This window comes from Nelumbo lutea, chromosome 8, assembly GCF_056320005.1.
Source record: "Nelumbo lutea isolate HS-2025 chromosome 8, American lotus-T2T, whole genome shotgun sequence".
Lineage (NCBI taxonomy): Eukaryota > Viridiplantae > Streptophyta > Magnoliopsida > Proteales > Nelumbonaceae > Nelumbo > Nelumbo lutea.
In genome coordinates this window covers 4,624,375-4,640,102 of record NC_142691.1, presented here as the reverse complement: position 1 = coordinate 4,640,102, position 15,728 = coordinate 4,624,375, and the positions used below count along the sequence as shown (strand labels likewise).

Genomic DNA, 15,728 nt, shown 5'->3' with positions numbered 1-15,728 from the left:
CTAAGAATGTGGCAGAAGCTTTACCCAAACCTGAATGGACAGATGCAATGAAGGAAGAAATTAATGCCTTATACAAAAATGGCACCTGAGAGTTGGTGGATCTTCCTGAAAGAAAAGAACCAGTGGAATGCAAGTGGGTGTTCACAATGAAGCATACGGTTGATGGTACGATAGAAAGGCACAAAGCCATATTAGCGGCCAAAGGGTTTACACGAGTATATGGAGTAAACTATGCAAAGACCTTTGCTTCAGTAGCCAAGATGAATTCTATCAAAATCCTCCTTTCACTAGTAGCCAATCCTGACTAGGAACTTCACTAATTGGATATTAAAAATGCATTCTTGAATGGTGACCTAGAGGAGGTGTACATGACTCAACCTCCAAGTTTTTGTGCCAAAGGTAGTGACAGAAGGTGTGCAGGTTAAAAAATCATTATATGAGTTGAAAAAATCACTTCGGGCCTAGTTTAGTAAGTTTCACTTAGTTGTACACCAAATGGGGTTCAAACAATGTCAGTCAGATCATACTCTGTTTGTGAAGAAAGGTGAAGGAAAAGTTGCAGCTTTAATTGTGTATGTTGATGACATAGTGGTTACAGGAGACTGGAAGACTAAAACATAGAAGCTGAAGAAATTCTTAGCCACTCAATTAGAGGTGAAAGATTTAGGCCCCTTACGTTATTTCCTTGGGATTGAAGTCGCCTGCTCTCAAAAGGGCATCTTTATTTCCTAAAGGAAATACGTACTAGATTTCTTAGAGGATGCAAGCAAATTGGGGGTGAAGCCAATTGATTCACCCATTGAGCCTAACCATCAGTTGGGAGACAGCCAATGGGAGTTTTTGAAAGATGTGAAGAAGTTCTAGAGACTTGTAGGGAGACTCTTATACTTGTCTATGACCAGGCCTGATATTGCCTATGCAGTGGGTGTCCTTAGTTAGTTCATGCATAATTGTAGGACAACTCACTTTGAAACTACAGAAAGGATCTTTAGATACCTCAAGAAGTTCCCAAGAGCTAGTTTTCTATTCCAGAAACATGGGCATTTGAAGGTTGAAGTGCATACAGGTGTAGATTGGGCAGGGAAAGTTGATAACATAAAGTCTATCGGTGGGTATTGTACCTTTGTGGGAGGAAACTTAATCACCTGGAGAAGTAAGAAGCAAAATGTTGTGGCTAGGTCTTGTGCTAAAGTGGAATGCAGAGCTATGTCTCGTGGAGTTGCTGAAACCATGTGGATAAAAAACTTGTTAGGTGAACTGGGTTTTGCAGTTAATAAACCTATGTCACTTTATTGTGACAATAAAGTTGCTATCAACATTGCTGTTAACCCAGTCCTCCATGATAGAACAAAACATATTAAAGTGGACAAGCATTTTACTAAAGAAAAACTTGTGAGTGGAGAAGTGTGCACTCCATATGTCAATTCAGAAGAACAACTTGCAGACATCTTCCCCAAGGACCTTCATCATGTGCAACATGGTAATTTGTGTGACAAGTTGGGCATGACTGACATCTATGTCCCAACTTGAGGGGGAGTGTTGGAATGTTTTTCTTTATATTTATGAATGTATTCTACTTAGTTAGGGTCTGTTTGGTCTAGTTAAAATAGCCTTTTTTTTCCTTTATTTATGTACTTTGACTACAGTAGGGGCATAAGGGTCTTTCCCCTTTTATTTATGGCTGCCCTATATATAATAACATAATCTGGCATCGCTAGACAGATTAGAACTCTCCAAACCTTTCTCCTTTCTTCTCTCTCTCTCTTCTCTTCTTCCTTATTTCTTCTCTTTTCTTCTACTAATAAACAAGTAAAAAATAAATGACAAATAAGTCACACCCATGACACTTAGAGATCTTTTACCAACATATACACCTTATTATGCACATGGATACATATTTTGCTCGATAAACAGGATTCCAGACTCTTTTTCTTTTAAAAGATGATTGAAACAAATATTTAACATAATTATTTACCCTCTCAGGATTTGCATATATAATTTCTGTTAAATACAATATTTTGCCTCCCATAATTTTTTGATTGGCAACTGTTCACTTTATTGCATTAAAGAAAGAATGATTAAGGAAGGAATGAAATATGTACAAGTCCATGGTGTCTGGTACCCTTACAATCTTGGTAACCCTAGCTACCAACCCATAAATTTCAAAATAACATAGTGCAATAAATTTCAAAATCACAAAATCCTATATTTATCACTTATCAGGTAACTTTTAATTGGACTGGAACTGTTTAATGCACATGGAAGACTGAGGGACTGGTTGAAGAAAATCCAAGGCATGAGTGCTTCATTATGGCATTCCATGGTTCGCAATATCAATGATATTTGGCGATATATCCCTGAAATATCCTCATTTGCTAGGTTGTGATATGAAATTTTCTGGGAATCTTTTTTTTTTCCAAATATCCCCGAAATAACTGTTAATTGGACTAGAACTGTTTTAATGGATATGGCAAACTGAGGGACTGGTCGAAGAAAATCCTAGGCATGAGTGCTTCATTATGGCATCGAGCGCACTCAGACAAAATGAGTTCAGCTATCTACCAATGAAAAATGGACCACCCAACAACTGTGATTTCAATAGAAATTACACTAGTACTACATGACAAAGAGTAACATGAAGCTCAACAATTGAAACCAGTCAGTTCATCTTGCTTCTGAGTTCTGGCTAATAGCCATCATTTCTTCCTACAAGAAAAATGCTCCAAAAAACAAACAGAAGCATGTAAGAAAGTGTGTATGGCGATGATAAATGGGGTTCAAGAACCATTATATCTCATGTATATATCCAGTATCTGGGTGACTTTCTGTTGAAGCCCTTCTATGGATGTAATTAGCAGAAGACTGAGAATCTCAGAGACATCTTTTTAGAGCAATTTAATGCTAGTAAAGTTGAAAAGAGAGAAATAAGATATAGATGGGTTTTGTTATTTAACTGAAAGAGGCTGAAAAGCAGTGAGGGCCTTACAGGCATATTTCAAGGACCACTCCATTACTTGGAATGAGTCGATGTCCTTCCCCAGTCCCCACTGAGTGCGAGTTGCCATAGATTGCAATGAACTTTTTATTTTCTATGATATTGTTAAAGCAATCTATTGTTTTCCATCTGAATTCCCCAGTTAAGGAAACAGTGAAATGAGACATATGTCTTTTGCCTTTAGGTTCTTTACATGTTAGACAGAATTAATTGATTACGTCTGTTTCTATATAGTGAACTCTGTTACTCTACAATTAACTGGAGCAACACAGACTAACATGTTACTAATTGCAACCCAGTTTTATATGATCCCTCCCTATTTTGTAAAATAAATAAATAAAAGGCATTTTGAAAAGAAAAAAGAAAATCTTTAAACCACATTGACTGGCAATTTTGTGCAGAATACTTCACCCCAGAGCATTACTACCATCTAGCTTGTTGGTCTTTGACAATACAAGAGATACCACTTTCTTCATAACCATCCTCCAGAGATATCATCTAATGGAAAATAAAGTTGAAAGAGAAATGAATAGACCTAATTTCCTTCAGGGTATGGATCTCTTTCAGCAGAGCATTTGTGCATTCACTGTCCAATTTCCTTCATGGTATGGGGCAATTCCTGAAATCTCTGAATATTAGTTGGATTATGCTGAGATCAATGATGGAGCTGTTGTGTTGTTGGAGAATACAAGAGATACCACTTTCTTCATAACCATCCTCCAGAGATATCATCTAATGGAAAATAAAGTTGAAAAAGAAATGAATAGACCTAATTTCCTTCATGGTATGGATCTCTTTCAGCAGAGCATTTGTGCATTCACTGTCCAATTTCCTTCATGGTATGGGGCACTTCCTGAAAGCTCTGAATATTAGTTGGGTTATGCCGAGATCAATGATAGAGCTGTTGTGCTGTTGGAGAGTAGAAAGCCTCAACAAGAAAGGAAACCTAGTATGGCAAACCATTCCTTCAGCTGTGTTGTGGTCCATTTGGGCTGAGAGAAACAACAGAACCTTCTGTAGTAAAATTAAAAGTCTGGATGAATTAGTGCAGAGAGCTGTGGGAAAGTTAATCTCTTGGGTGTCGGTTACCGAGGAGTTCAAACATCAGAATCTAACTCATTTGTTTTGTTCTCAGTCCTGGATGAGTTTGTAATCTGACTTGTACCCAGGCAGTCTTATTGGTCTGGGTTTTGTTATATTATTTCTCATTTTCTGTGTTGAATTAGTTACCTTACCTTATTCCCAAAAAAAATGAATAGATCTAATTTCTGTAGCAAAAGTTTCTTGAGGAAAGGTTCTTTTCACAATTTGATTAGAGCATCATTTTTTAAGTAAATCATTCACACCCCTCCATGTTTCTGCACCCATCTCTGTTCCAGTACTGTATCCAACCAGATGGATTGCTTTCTGGTCTCAACTTCTAAGGTATCTCAAATGAATCTGAATCATGAAGATTTCAATTTGGTCTACATCAATATTCACTTAAATTCTTATACTTTGATTATCCGCACACTTATGAACTCCCCTAATCATTTCTTCAGGTATTTTGACATACATTAGATCAATTACACAACCTCAACCATGTCTCAGGATAGAGAAGGCTGGCTTTGTGTTTCAGTTCCATAACCGACATGCAGGAGGCAGTCCAATATGAAGATTTGCTCATTTGGACCTACTTAAGTAATTACTTATTATCAGCAATACTAGGAATAGGAGAATAAAACAAAAAGGATGTTTTCTTAGTCGGTCCACTAATCTTGAAGGCATTAGGGAAGTAGTACCATGTCCACCGCGTAAGAGAAGATGCATAGGTCCAATACAAGAACATAAACTATCAGTTCATTGTTTTATTGATATTCAAATTTAGGAAAATTAGTACGTTTTGATTAGATAATATTCCTACTAAAACAAGTTATAAGTTCGTTCACATATAGAATCTCTTTTCTATGTAGGAGTTGTTATGGTGATGGAATAATAGGAAACCCTTCTAAAAGGTTCACATATTTAAAGCAAAAGTAGGAGTTCAAAACCTAGTAAGAAATAGTAATTGTACATGAATTTTTAGGCATATGAAGATGCTATTTTGGTGTGGTTTGCTAATAAAATCTGGAACCAAGTTGAACAAAATATTGGAGTTTATTCATGATTTCTTGATGCATTTTCCCTATTTTAGTTTAAACATCCTGGCTTCAATTTTTCCTAAAATTTTCTATTAAAATTACTTGACCTAGATTCTTGCATGGACAGAAAAAAGAGAGGGCAATTGCCATGTCTTGATTAATTAAAGACTTTATTTTTTCATCAATTGATTCTAACCAGCTTTAATGATGGGCTCTAATAAGCAGCTTCCATGCTTCAATTATGACCCAAGATCCAATTCTTTCCACTGTTATATTCATTGTCAAAACTTGAATATGTGCCCCAATAAGGAGTATGCCTATTGACTCAACTCTAGAGTCAGGAAGAGAATTTTCTGATTTAGCAACCCAGCTGAACCAGAATGTAATATTCAAGTTGCAGGCCAAAGCTTTGGCCATCCTATTTTGATGAATGATGATAAAGCTGCAAATGGCCTGTCACTATTTCTCAACCGGCTAATAATTGTTTACAGGTCTCCTCCATCATTAAGTTCCCATATCCCAAAGAAACCCCATTCTGCTATGTAAACCAACGAACTTGTAACACTTCAAATGGATGCCCTTGTCTGCAGACAAGATAACAAAAAACAAGTATGTGCGGAGAAAGAGGTCCCAGCTACCACATTGAAGTTGTGAATGACCAGCAAAGGGTCTTTTGCTACTAGGAGAGGACCCTAATTATATAATTCATCTCACCCTTTATTCACTTTTTTCCAAGTTGGTGAGCATGTTTTTCAATAAATAGGAATGCAACTGCATTACCATAGAGGGAGAGTCCCTTAAAAACTCTGCAAAAACAGTAGTCTGTGATATCAAATTCCTCTATTTACTTTTACTAGTAATTAAGCACATGCGTTGCACATGAAACTTTTTTCTTCATATTAATTAATTGAATTTTAGATATATCATAGTTAAGATAGAAATTGAAAATTAACAAAAGTAACAATATGATTAAAAATAAACTTAAACAATTATTATTATTATTATTATTAAATAAAATAGCTTTTGTATTCCATTTCTATCATAAATAAAATAGCTTTTGTTTTAACAATTATTTTTATTTAATATGATGAATATATAATATTAGAAATGCTCTCAAATGTTTTTGACAAAATTCTGTACATTTTCATTTTTGGTGCTCTATCTTTTTTAAAATATTTAATATTCAATTATGACATCATAGGTTTCTTTGAAAAGTTGGATCATTGACCACCATCTAGGTAAGAAAATAGCTTAATTGTACGAGTGGTATGTGTGTAAGAAAAATAAAAAAAAGGACAATTAATACTAATTTCTATCAAATTGGTATCATTACACCAATTTGATAAAAATTCACAAGAAACTCTTGGCTGTGAAATTTACACCAACTTGATAGAAATTTATAACTTGATTATACAAGTGGTTGGTCCCTTTAGTTCTTTTGTACGGTCTGATTAATATTATATAAGTTTATAAGAAAAATAAAAAGAAAGGAACAAGAGAGGGAGCGGGAGAAAGACTGAGGGAGAATGATAAAGATTGAGGGAGAAGGAGATATTGATCGAGAGGAAGAGTGAGGGAGAAGAATGAGAGAGGTTGAGAGGGAACGATAGATAGATTGAGAGAGAGAGAGAGAGAGGGAAAGAAACAATGGTCTTGATTTGGCTACAAACCAAAGTTGAGAGAGTGGGAGAGACAAAGGGAGCAACAGATCGAGACCTGACTGTGAGAGTGAGAAAGAATGGGAAGGGGATTGAGAGACAAAGGGAGTAGGAGAGAAACTGAAAACCTATTTTCAGTATAGGCTTTTTGTGTGTCCAACATGCATTAAGAGTCCCATGTTGGCAACAGCCACATAAGCCTCAAATGACATGGTGGGGGTTTTTATAATTTGAAATGTAGAGCCGAGTGTCAAAGTTTTGTTGGTTTTTGAGTCATCATACAATCTAATTTTAAACAACTGGCTTTGACTAAAATTTTCCCTTTAAACTATATATTTCATGCACATTATATAAATAATTTTTACTTATTACACTATTTTTAGTTGTCTATGATATCATTTGACCCAAACCACTAACCACCACCTAAAAAGAAAAATAGTTTGATTTCTAGGTAGACACTAGATTTTGTATTACATTTCCATCATTGATAAAATTATTTCTTATGTATAATACTTATTTTTGTTCAATATAATGAATGCATAATATTAGAGATGTACCCAATATTTTATTTTTTATAAATATATAACATTAGATATGCACCCAAATGCTTCCGTTTTTTTTGTGATTTTTGTGTTTTCTATTTTTTAAAACTTTATTATTTGACTTATGACATCATTTCATTTCTAGGTAGATTTTAAATTTAGTAATCCATTTTCATCATTAATAAAAATGCTTCTTACATTTTATACTTATTTATTTTAACTTTTTATTATTTAATTATGGCATTATTTATTAATTCATTTGACCCAAAATGGTAGAATTGCTTGCCCACCACTGGAAGGGAAGAAAATGTTTTTGTTTTCATATCACTTTTCAAAATATTTATTTTTATACTATTAAAATTAATATTGTGGATTTAATTACAAGAATTTAATGATGAGAAAAATATATCTTAAATATAAGATTTAATGAGAGAGAGAATAGGAAAATAGTTTTATTTCTAATTAGTTTTAAATTTTACATTCCATTTTCATCATTAATAAAAACATTTCTTATTTATCATACTTATAATTGTTTAATATGCATGTTAAAAATGTTCCCAATTTTTTATTTCTATTTTTTTTCATTTTATTATTTAATCGTGGCAACATGGATTGATCCATTTGGCCCAAAATGGTTTAATTTCTTACCACCACCTAGATGAAAACACTATTTTTTCTAGGTAGATTTTAAAAGTATAAGCTTTTATGTTATTGGAATTATTAATTTATTAAGTATGGATTTAATTAATTGAACTTAATGATGAGAAGAAACAAAAATGACTTAAATATATGATTCAATGAACATGAATGCAAGTTAATAACTTAAATGTTGGATTTAATGAGAGGGAATTGAATGCTTGAATATCTTAAAATTACCTCTTTTCAATTCATTTAATATCAAAAACTGATTAACCTATTTGGCCTCATTTTTTATCAATAAATTTAAATATAGAGGGGTAAAATTTGTCCTCAAAAAAATTCCAGAAATATTCTTGAGGCCATCGTGCTTTTTAAAGTAGTATAGATAATACAAAAATAATAATAATAATAATACATCCCCATTATTCCTTACATGTAATCTGTAGCCACTAATTTCTGAATAGGTACATATTTACACCATCAAAAAGCTTCAAAATTCACATCCATCATATGAGCTGCCATTCTATCTTCCTGTTCAGCATCAACCGGCATTGATTTGGCTACAAAAATGCAGGAACTGCGCTCCTTCTATAGAGACCAACATAGTGTCATAGGTAGAGCATTCAACTAAGGTTTTATCTATTTCAGAAAGCCTTCTCAATTTCCATGACGACATTAAGCCCTGTATATTAGATGGAATTGCCCATTGGACTCCAAAGAGCCTCTGAAAGTTGGTGAGTATTCTCTATCCTTTTAACTTTCCTAATTGATTAAGGTAAACATAAAAGAAAGGCGTGGAAATAACCATCCAGTACCTCAAATCATCAAGTAGTTCATAGTTTTAATGGTTTAACCAAATGGTTCAAAGTATTTTTTTTGGATATGCAGCTGTGGTGACTAGGCAATTTAGGTATCTAACCTAACTGGTTGACAGTTCAAATAAACTGTACGGTGTTGTCCAGTTCTCAAAACACTGAAGACCATCAACAAGTTCAGGTACTAAATAAAGTTAACATATGAACATGTCAACAATATGAAATTATAGAGAGATTATTGTCAAAAATCTGATTTTCTAGATTAGACTTCAAATGCATTTAAATATACCTCATGGCCTTTGTTTTAAACCTAAGAACTTCTGACCAGTTTGAACTCTAGATCCAGAATGAGAACTTTTGAAATTTTAGGAATTCGGGCAAGTTTTTTAAAAGGTTTTAATATTATATTAACACTTTGTTTAAGTGCTTGTTTGTATGTCATCAAGGACCAAAATGATCCATATAAAAGCATATAAGAAGATAATCAATTTACAATCATACTTTACCCTTTTTCCAAAAAAAAAAAAAGAAGATAATCAATTAAGAATAAATCATGTTTTTATAATAGGAATTCTTACCAACCAGCTTTCACTTGCATCGAGAGCAATGCAACTAACCCATGAGAAGGTTTCTTTTAATTTTGTATCCTTCTCTGGATGTATCACTTGAATACATTTTCCACTTTTGCAATCTAGGTCACCATAGAAGACATAAAACTAAGAAAAAGAATCAAAAGTGGTTACCAAAAGATAGCAGTAATAATCAAATTTCCAGCATCACACTAAGCAGTTTAAGTTTTAGAGGGGGAAAAAAGATATAACAAATTGATCATCTTTTTTGTTGTTGACTACTTTAACTCTACAAACATCAGAAGTTTAGGCTAACCCCATATTCGTGCTGTGCCATCTTCAGAACCAGTTATGATCTGAAAACAGAAGAATTCAATATCAACTATGTGAAGAAGCAAATCAAGGAAAAAAAGAGAATTATGTAGTGACTACAAGGATAATCTTTAAAAGGTATGCACATCATATAGAAAAAGGCCCTACAATTTTTTGTTGCTCAAAACATAAAAAATTGGAGATGGGATATAAACTGGAGAGTACCAATTAACAAGAAAGCATCAGAAACCAACAAATCCTCCCTAAATACTCCACCGCATAGAACTATTGAACCATAAACTATCTAAAGAACAGAACATTGGAGATAAACGAGAAGAACATTATAGGTCCAACTAATTTAAACTGATAAAGTTAGTAGTGCAGCTGACATTTTTCTGATCAGCAACAAAGCCAATCTTTATTAATTGATTGAAAGAAAAGCTAGACGTTACAATTTATGGTATATAGGAGATGTGCCCTGACTCACCCAAGTTCCCTAGTCTGCATCTATCAAAATTCTATTCGATATTCAGGTCGGCTGTTATTCAGGCAATTTTGAATAAAAGAATAGGAGGATCTTCAATAAGATCTGCTGGGTGAAAAGGTCAGCTAACTCCTTTGCTGATGGGTTAGCTAAGCAAGGAGTTGAGAGGGAGTTAATGTTTTGGGCACAAGTGTAATTTTTCCGTTTTTGTTCTTGGGAGCTCAAGCTTCAGCTTGAAGATAAGAAAGCTTATCTTCATCCTTGTAATATTTTGTGATTAATTAATGAATTGTGGTTATTGATAAAAAAAAAAGGAGGATCTTCAATAAGAAGAGGTGCTGATCAATCAAATCATTGGTAACCTTAGAGGATGGCTAAGTATTAATCTGCATTTCAGGATGGCCCTTTATCTAGTTCTTGTTTGGCTATTGACTTTTCTAGGAAGCCTTAATGATGTTCATACACACAGATCCTTTTTGGACAGTGAACTAAGTTACTTGTATACTTCTTTTTGAACACATCAATACAATTTTACCTTCCCTTTCAAAAAAAAAAAATCAATTCAATATTGTTCCTTTCTTAAGAAGAGCATGCTATATTTTACCAATTCCTAATGATGACATTCGTTGATTAGATAGCAAAAACAGCCATAAATTTCATCACAGTTCACCTAATGTGCAACTTCTTTGGTATGTATTTTATCTTTAAAAATTCTTATGTTTTTCCTCTGCATCTCCACCATCCTATCCAAATCACCACTATTCTACTGCATCTCCACATTATCTTTCCTCTCCTCTTCGATGGAAATTAGACATTAGAATAAACTTTATTAATCATCTATTCATCATAATCTTCATTGTTATCAAGATTGACAACAATGGAAGGGTGAAAAACTGACCTGATTACTTGAGTTACGAGCAACAACACAATGCAAGTAGTCTGTATGCCCCTTAAAAACCATTTTGATTTTACTTTTCTCCTAAAAGTGAAAACAGAAAGCATGTTAGAAATAGAGAAAACAAAATCATGAAATATCTGAGGAAAAGTAGATGAAATCTTCCTTACAATAGAAAAATGCATTTTGAAGATAGTCAACATCACTAAATCTGCTTCAGTTATTCATAAAAAAAAAAATTAAAAAATAAAACCTAAATCTGTCACCATGAAAAATGCATACCATATCCCAACAATATGCACAAGAATCACCAGTGGCAGAAAAAATGGTTCCCTCCTGTTGAAGAAAGAGGAAACATAATGTCACATACTAATCAGGACTTAGATCTTTTTCCTATAATACCAATGTTACAGTATCTGTTATGCAATGGTTGACAGCAACAAGGCAAGTTTAGTCATTATTGGAATTAATACAAGTAAATCCTGTGAGGTTATAACTTAAAATAAGAGTATGCTGTGCCTTTTTTCTATGAAAAAGGTAAGTATTGTTTTAGAGACAAAAGAGAAAGAACATTAGAACCCCTGTACACTGAAGGGTTGTAAAATGGGACCATACAGAAGTATATATCAATATGTTACCATAGCAAAAACGAAGTATTGTGTTCAAAAAATGAAGTGCAAGGAACTCCTATGAATTTCTTGTTTGTTGGCAGCCATAAACATAGTGTTCCTTTCACCCTAATGCAAAGAATTTCCTCCATGCATGCCTTGTTTTCAAAGATGAAGGCATTCTCTCAGCCCAAGTGCACCAAAAAACTGTGAAGGGCTTTATACAAGAAAGCCTATGGCTGTTATTCACCGACTTCCTTTTACTGAAGTGAGAAGTATCTCTTCTCCTTAATAAATTATGATCCACTGCTTCTGATAAAAATGGGCTTATTAAAAGTGTAGACTTTTTCATCTAAGTAAAGCACCCAAGCATGGAATCGACGATCAACAGTCATAGCCCTTCCATGCCTCTAACCAGCTTCCATGTGAACTTAAAGGTATCTGTGGAGAGTTAATAAAACAGGGATACCGAATCTACTTCATTCTTAACATCAAACCTCCTAATGTAATTAATCAGGTTCAATTGTTCAAACAAATCTGTATATTCTAAATATGCAATCTGATCTAACTCAAAACTATGTATTTGGATCTGAACCAAGACAATGCATTAATGGCAAATGTGTTGGCTAACTCATTAGCCAAAAAATGGGTAAATAGATGGCACTTATATTGGACTCAATTGTAATAGTTGTTTTGAGGCGAGGTAGATTAATTTACCTCTCTTTTCTGAATCCTCTTTGTACGTATCTGTTGATATTGATGAAATGTTGGCATGTTATTTACCCAAAAAAGCGATGCATTAATGCATACAGGCTGCCATCTGTTGGACAATCTGGGGAAAAAACTCAGATTTTTTACTGTAAAGGAAAGAAGTAAAGAGACAGTAATTGAAGCTGTAACTATCAGAGTGGTGCAGTGGGTAAAATATTTAGATCTGTTTAAAGATATATCCACAGATGTATTGAGGAGAAACTGGATGGAAGTGGCTAATTCAATTCCAAATCAAGTGAATTCCATCCCCCTATGGTCTACTCCAGCTCCTGGATTTATTAAATTAAACTTCGATGGAAGCAGTGAAGGTAATCCAGGACCTTCAGGCTTGGTGGATCATTCAGATATGAGAAAGGGAAAGTTATTGCACTGTTTTCCGGACCTAATGGAGTTAAGGATTATCTTAGAGCTGAAATCATGGCAGCATTGGAAGGGTTAAGGAGTGGCAAAGGAATTGAATATGCACAAGATTATTATTAAGGGAGATTCTAAGGTGGTTATAGAATGGTTGCAGTTCAATGGGTAAAGAGAAGTGCCAACTCATTTGCAGATGCTCTTGCTAAACAAGGAGTGGGAAGGGAACAAATGTTCTGGGCATTGTTGTAATCTGTTTTTTTTCTCTTGGGGAGGGTAAAGAGAGTTTACCTCTCCCCATAGCTTGCCATTGTTCCTTGCTTAATATTATCTTTAATAAATTGTTCTGTTATTGATAAAAAAAAATCAATGCATTAATGGCACCTTTTTTTCCTGAACTATTTAATCGCCCCTAAAAGAAATATATCAAAGACCAAGACCATCATGTAAATGTGAATGGGGAAACCAATATAGCATGTTTAGAAATGTGAAATACTAATTAGTCTTTCTTAATAACACTTATGCAGGCATCCAAGCCTTCAAAAACACAGTCCTGAATTTATTTACATACATATCAGAAAAAAAAAAAAAAAAAACTTCGAGCTACAAGGGGAATCCGATCTAGAAGCTAATAATTTCTCCTTGGAGATCTATTAACACATTGAAACAAGGAAATTGTGCTCAGACGAGACTTGGATAATGTAGTGGAACATAATGGTGGAACAGAAGCCATTTAGCCAGCCCCATATACTTGGGACAAGGCTTAGATGATGATGATGATGATGAAACAAGGATACCATGTGACAAATTAATTGTCCCCATTTCTCATGGAAACATGCCTGTGACCTACATTGACCAAATAACATACCCCATAATAACCACAAAATAAATTACTGGTAATGAAAAAAAGAATGGTAATATGACACAAAATAAAGTTCTTACAAACCTGGCTATTAATGGCAATGGCATTGTTTTCTGGGATTGGAGAAAGAGCACCCCAAGGACCTCTAAAAGACAATGGAAACATTAAAAAAAAATAATAAGCATGATAACTAAATGAGGAAAAAAGGAAACATAAATGCATGGAGTTCAAGGTCACTATAGCAGTCCAAATATGAAAATGGCAAATGGACCTTATGTTTAAACAAGTTAGCTCCAAATGCCAAGGCAAGTGCAAACAAATTGTAATGGACACTCAATAAATAGAAAATGAAAAGTGAATATGGTAACCCTAGAGGTCATTTATAATGATAAGCAAGTTATGACTAATATTTGGCCTAACTTAATAGTAAATGGGGAGGAGACAAAATAAAAAAAGATAAGATAACATGGAGATTCCATCATGAAAGTAGTAATTATGAAATTTACAGCAATGATACAAGTTATTATAAAGACAAATGCAGTAGGCACCCTTAAAACAAATTTTCAAAAGTCATTTGTAGCTTTTTATCGGGCTTGTCTCAAGGAAAAGGCCTCAATGATATAATTTGAAGCTTACCTCCCAAAGCATGGAGGGGTTTTCAAGCCATCAGCCTGCAATTTAGTTTATTGGCATATTTGCAACATGTTTGTTTCAATATAGCAACAAGCTATCAATGGTGAGAGTCACCGATATTGGGGAAGACAACCCTTGGGAGGGAGAGTTTATTAAATCCTATTGTTCAACCAATAAGTTTAGAAGCTGAGGTGAAACTGTGAAGGGGATCATTTCACAAGTAACTCAAATTCTTGATTTCAAAATTCCGAGGAAAAAATAAAAAAGGGAATCATAGGGCCTTTAATAGTGATCAACACACCACTACCAGGAAAATGCTGGTGGAGATTCAACTAAAGCTGAAGTACCGTAGAAATTTAATTGTGGCTGAGTATGGCCCATGGCCTAGAGATGGGATCCTGGTGTGGTAAACCTTAGGTGCACCTTTTGGAGAGAAACCAAAAAGGCTAAAGTTAGCTGAAGGGCCAGAGCTTCATTTTAGATTGACTCTTGGTGTTATGGCAAACCCCTGACAGAGTTGTTATCTTATTCATGGTTTCCCAAAATAGAAAGACTTCAATCAGAAACGGTTATGATAAACAATCTCAATGTGGAAACAAAGGTATCAGCACAACATCAGTGGTTTCAAAATACATTTACTAACCACTTTACAGTCTGAATTAAAGCCCAACTCCCTAAAACCAAATGAAGAGATGCAAGGATGTTGATGTAGGATCCAATGGGCACCTTCACTATTCAATCATACATTAAGCATATGGCTCCAGTGGCTGGAAACTATCCTCATGAGGAGATTTAGGATCCCCCTGTCCCATCAAAATTCACCTTCTGATAATTCCTCACAAAATAACAGCTTCACAGTGGTTTTAGTCTTTCCAACCTCTCTTGTTTGCTGTTTCAGGACAAGACAAAATCATCCCTTTCTATATTGCAAGTTTAGTACCTTATTTTTGGTGCATTTTCCTGAGCTTTGGAGATTGATGGAGCTTTCAATGCTCAGTTTTAGACACTTTCTCTAGCTGGAATTTGAAAGGCTAAAGACAAAGAATTGTTATGGTATTTTTTTCTTCTTTGCAATTTCATGGCTAGTCATTGGTGTGGGTGAAATGCATGAAAATTTGAGAAAGGTCCTCTACATAAGCAGTCCCAAAGAAGATATTGGTAGCATTTTGCTCATGGCTATCCATCTGAAAGGAATTCAGAGAAGCAACACCTACCTCTTTCTTTTGGCTGTGATGCTCTGAATGTCCAGCATAGATAGTCTTACCACAGCTTAGTTTATTGGGCAATTAGCATCTAGTTGTACATGGATTATACTTGCATAAGTTGTTTTTACTCTTACATCTTAATAATTTTTTTCTTTTATATGAAAAAAAGTAACATATGTATTAGCAAAAGATGCAGCTGATGGGGAAAAAACATAGAATATATTATTTTGTGATCTTATTTAACTACCGTAAAGAAGCACTCTAGA

The 15,728-nt window shown here is 34.3% G+C and overlaps 1 protein-coding gene across 1 annotated transcript in view; it reads right to left on the bottom strand.

Annotated features, from left to right (window-relative positions):
- The window catches only part of LOC148842290 (uncharacterized), a 59,619-nt gene that overhangs the window by 27,785 nt on the left and 16,106 nt on the right, over window positions 1-15,728 (bottom strand). Inside the window, exons 6-10 of the mRNA XM_088957823.1 lie at window positions 13,709-13,769; window positions 11,312-11,365; window positions 11,033-11,113; window positions 9,655-9,694; window positions 9,348-9,460 (exon numbers count right to left, since the gene is read on the bottom strand). Coding sequence (XP_088813949.1) covers window positions 9,348-9,460; window positions 9,655-9,694; window positions 11,033-11,113; window positions 11,312-11,365; window positions 13,709-13,769 — 349 coding nt within the window. The remainder of the gene's footprint in view (window positions 1-9,347; window positions 9,461-9,654; window positions 9,695-11,032; window positions 11,114-11,311; window positions 11,366-13,708; window positions 13,770-15,728) is intronic.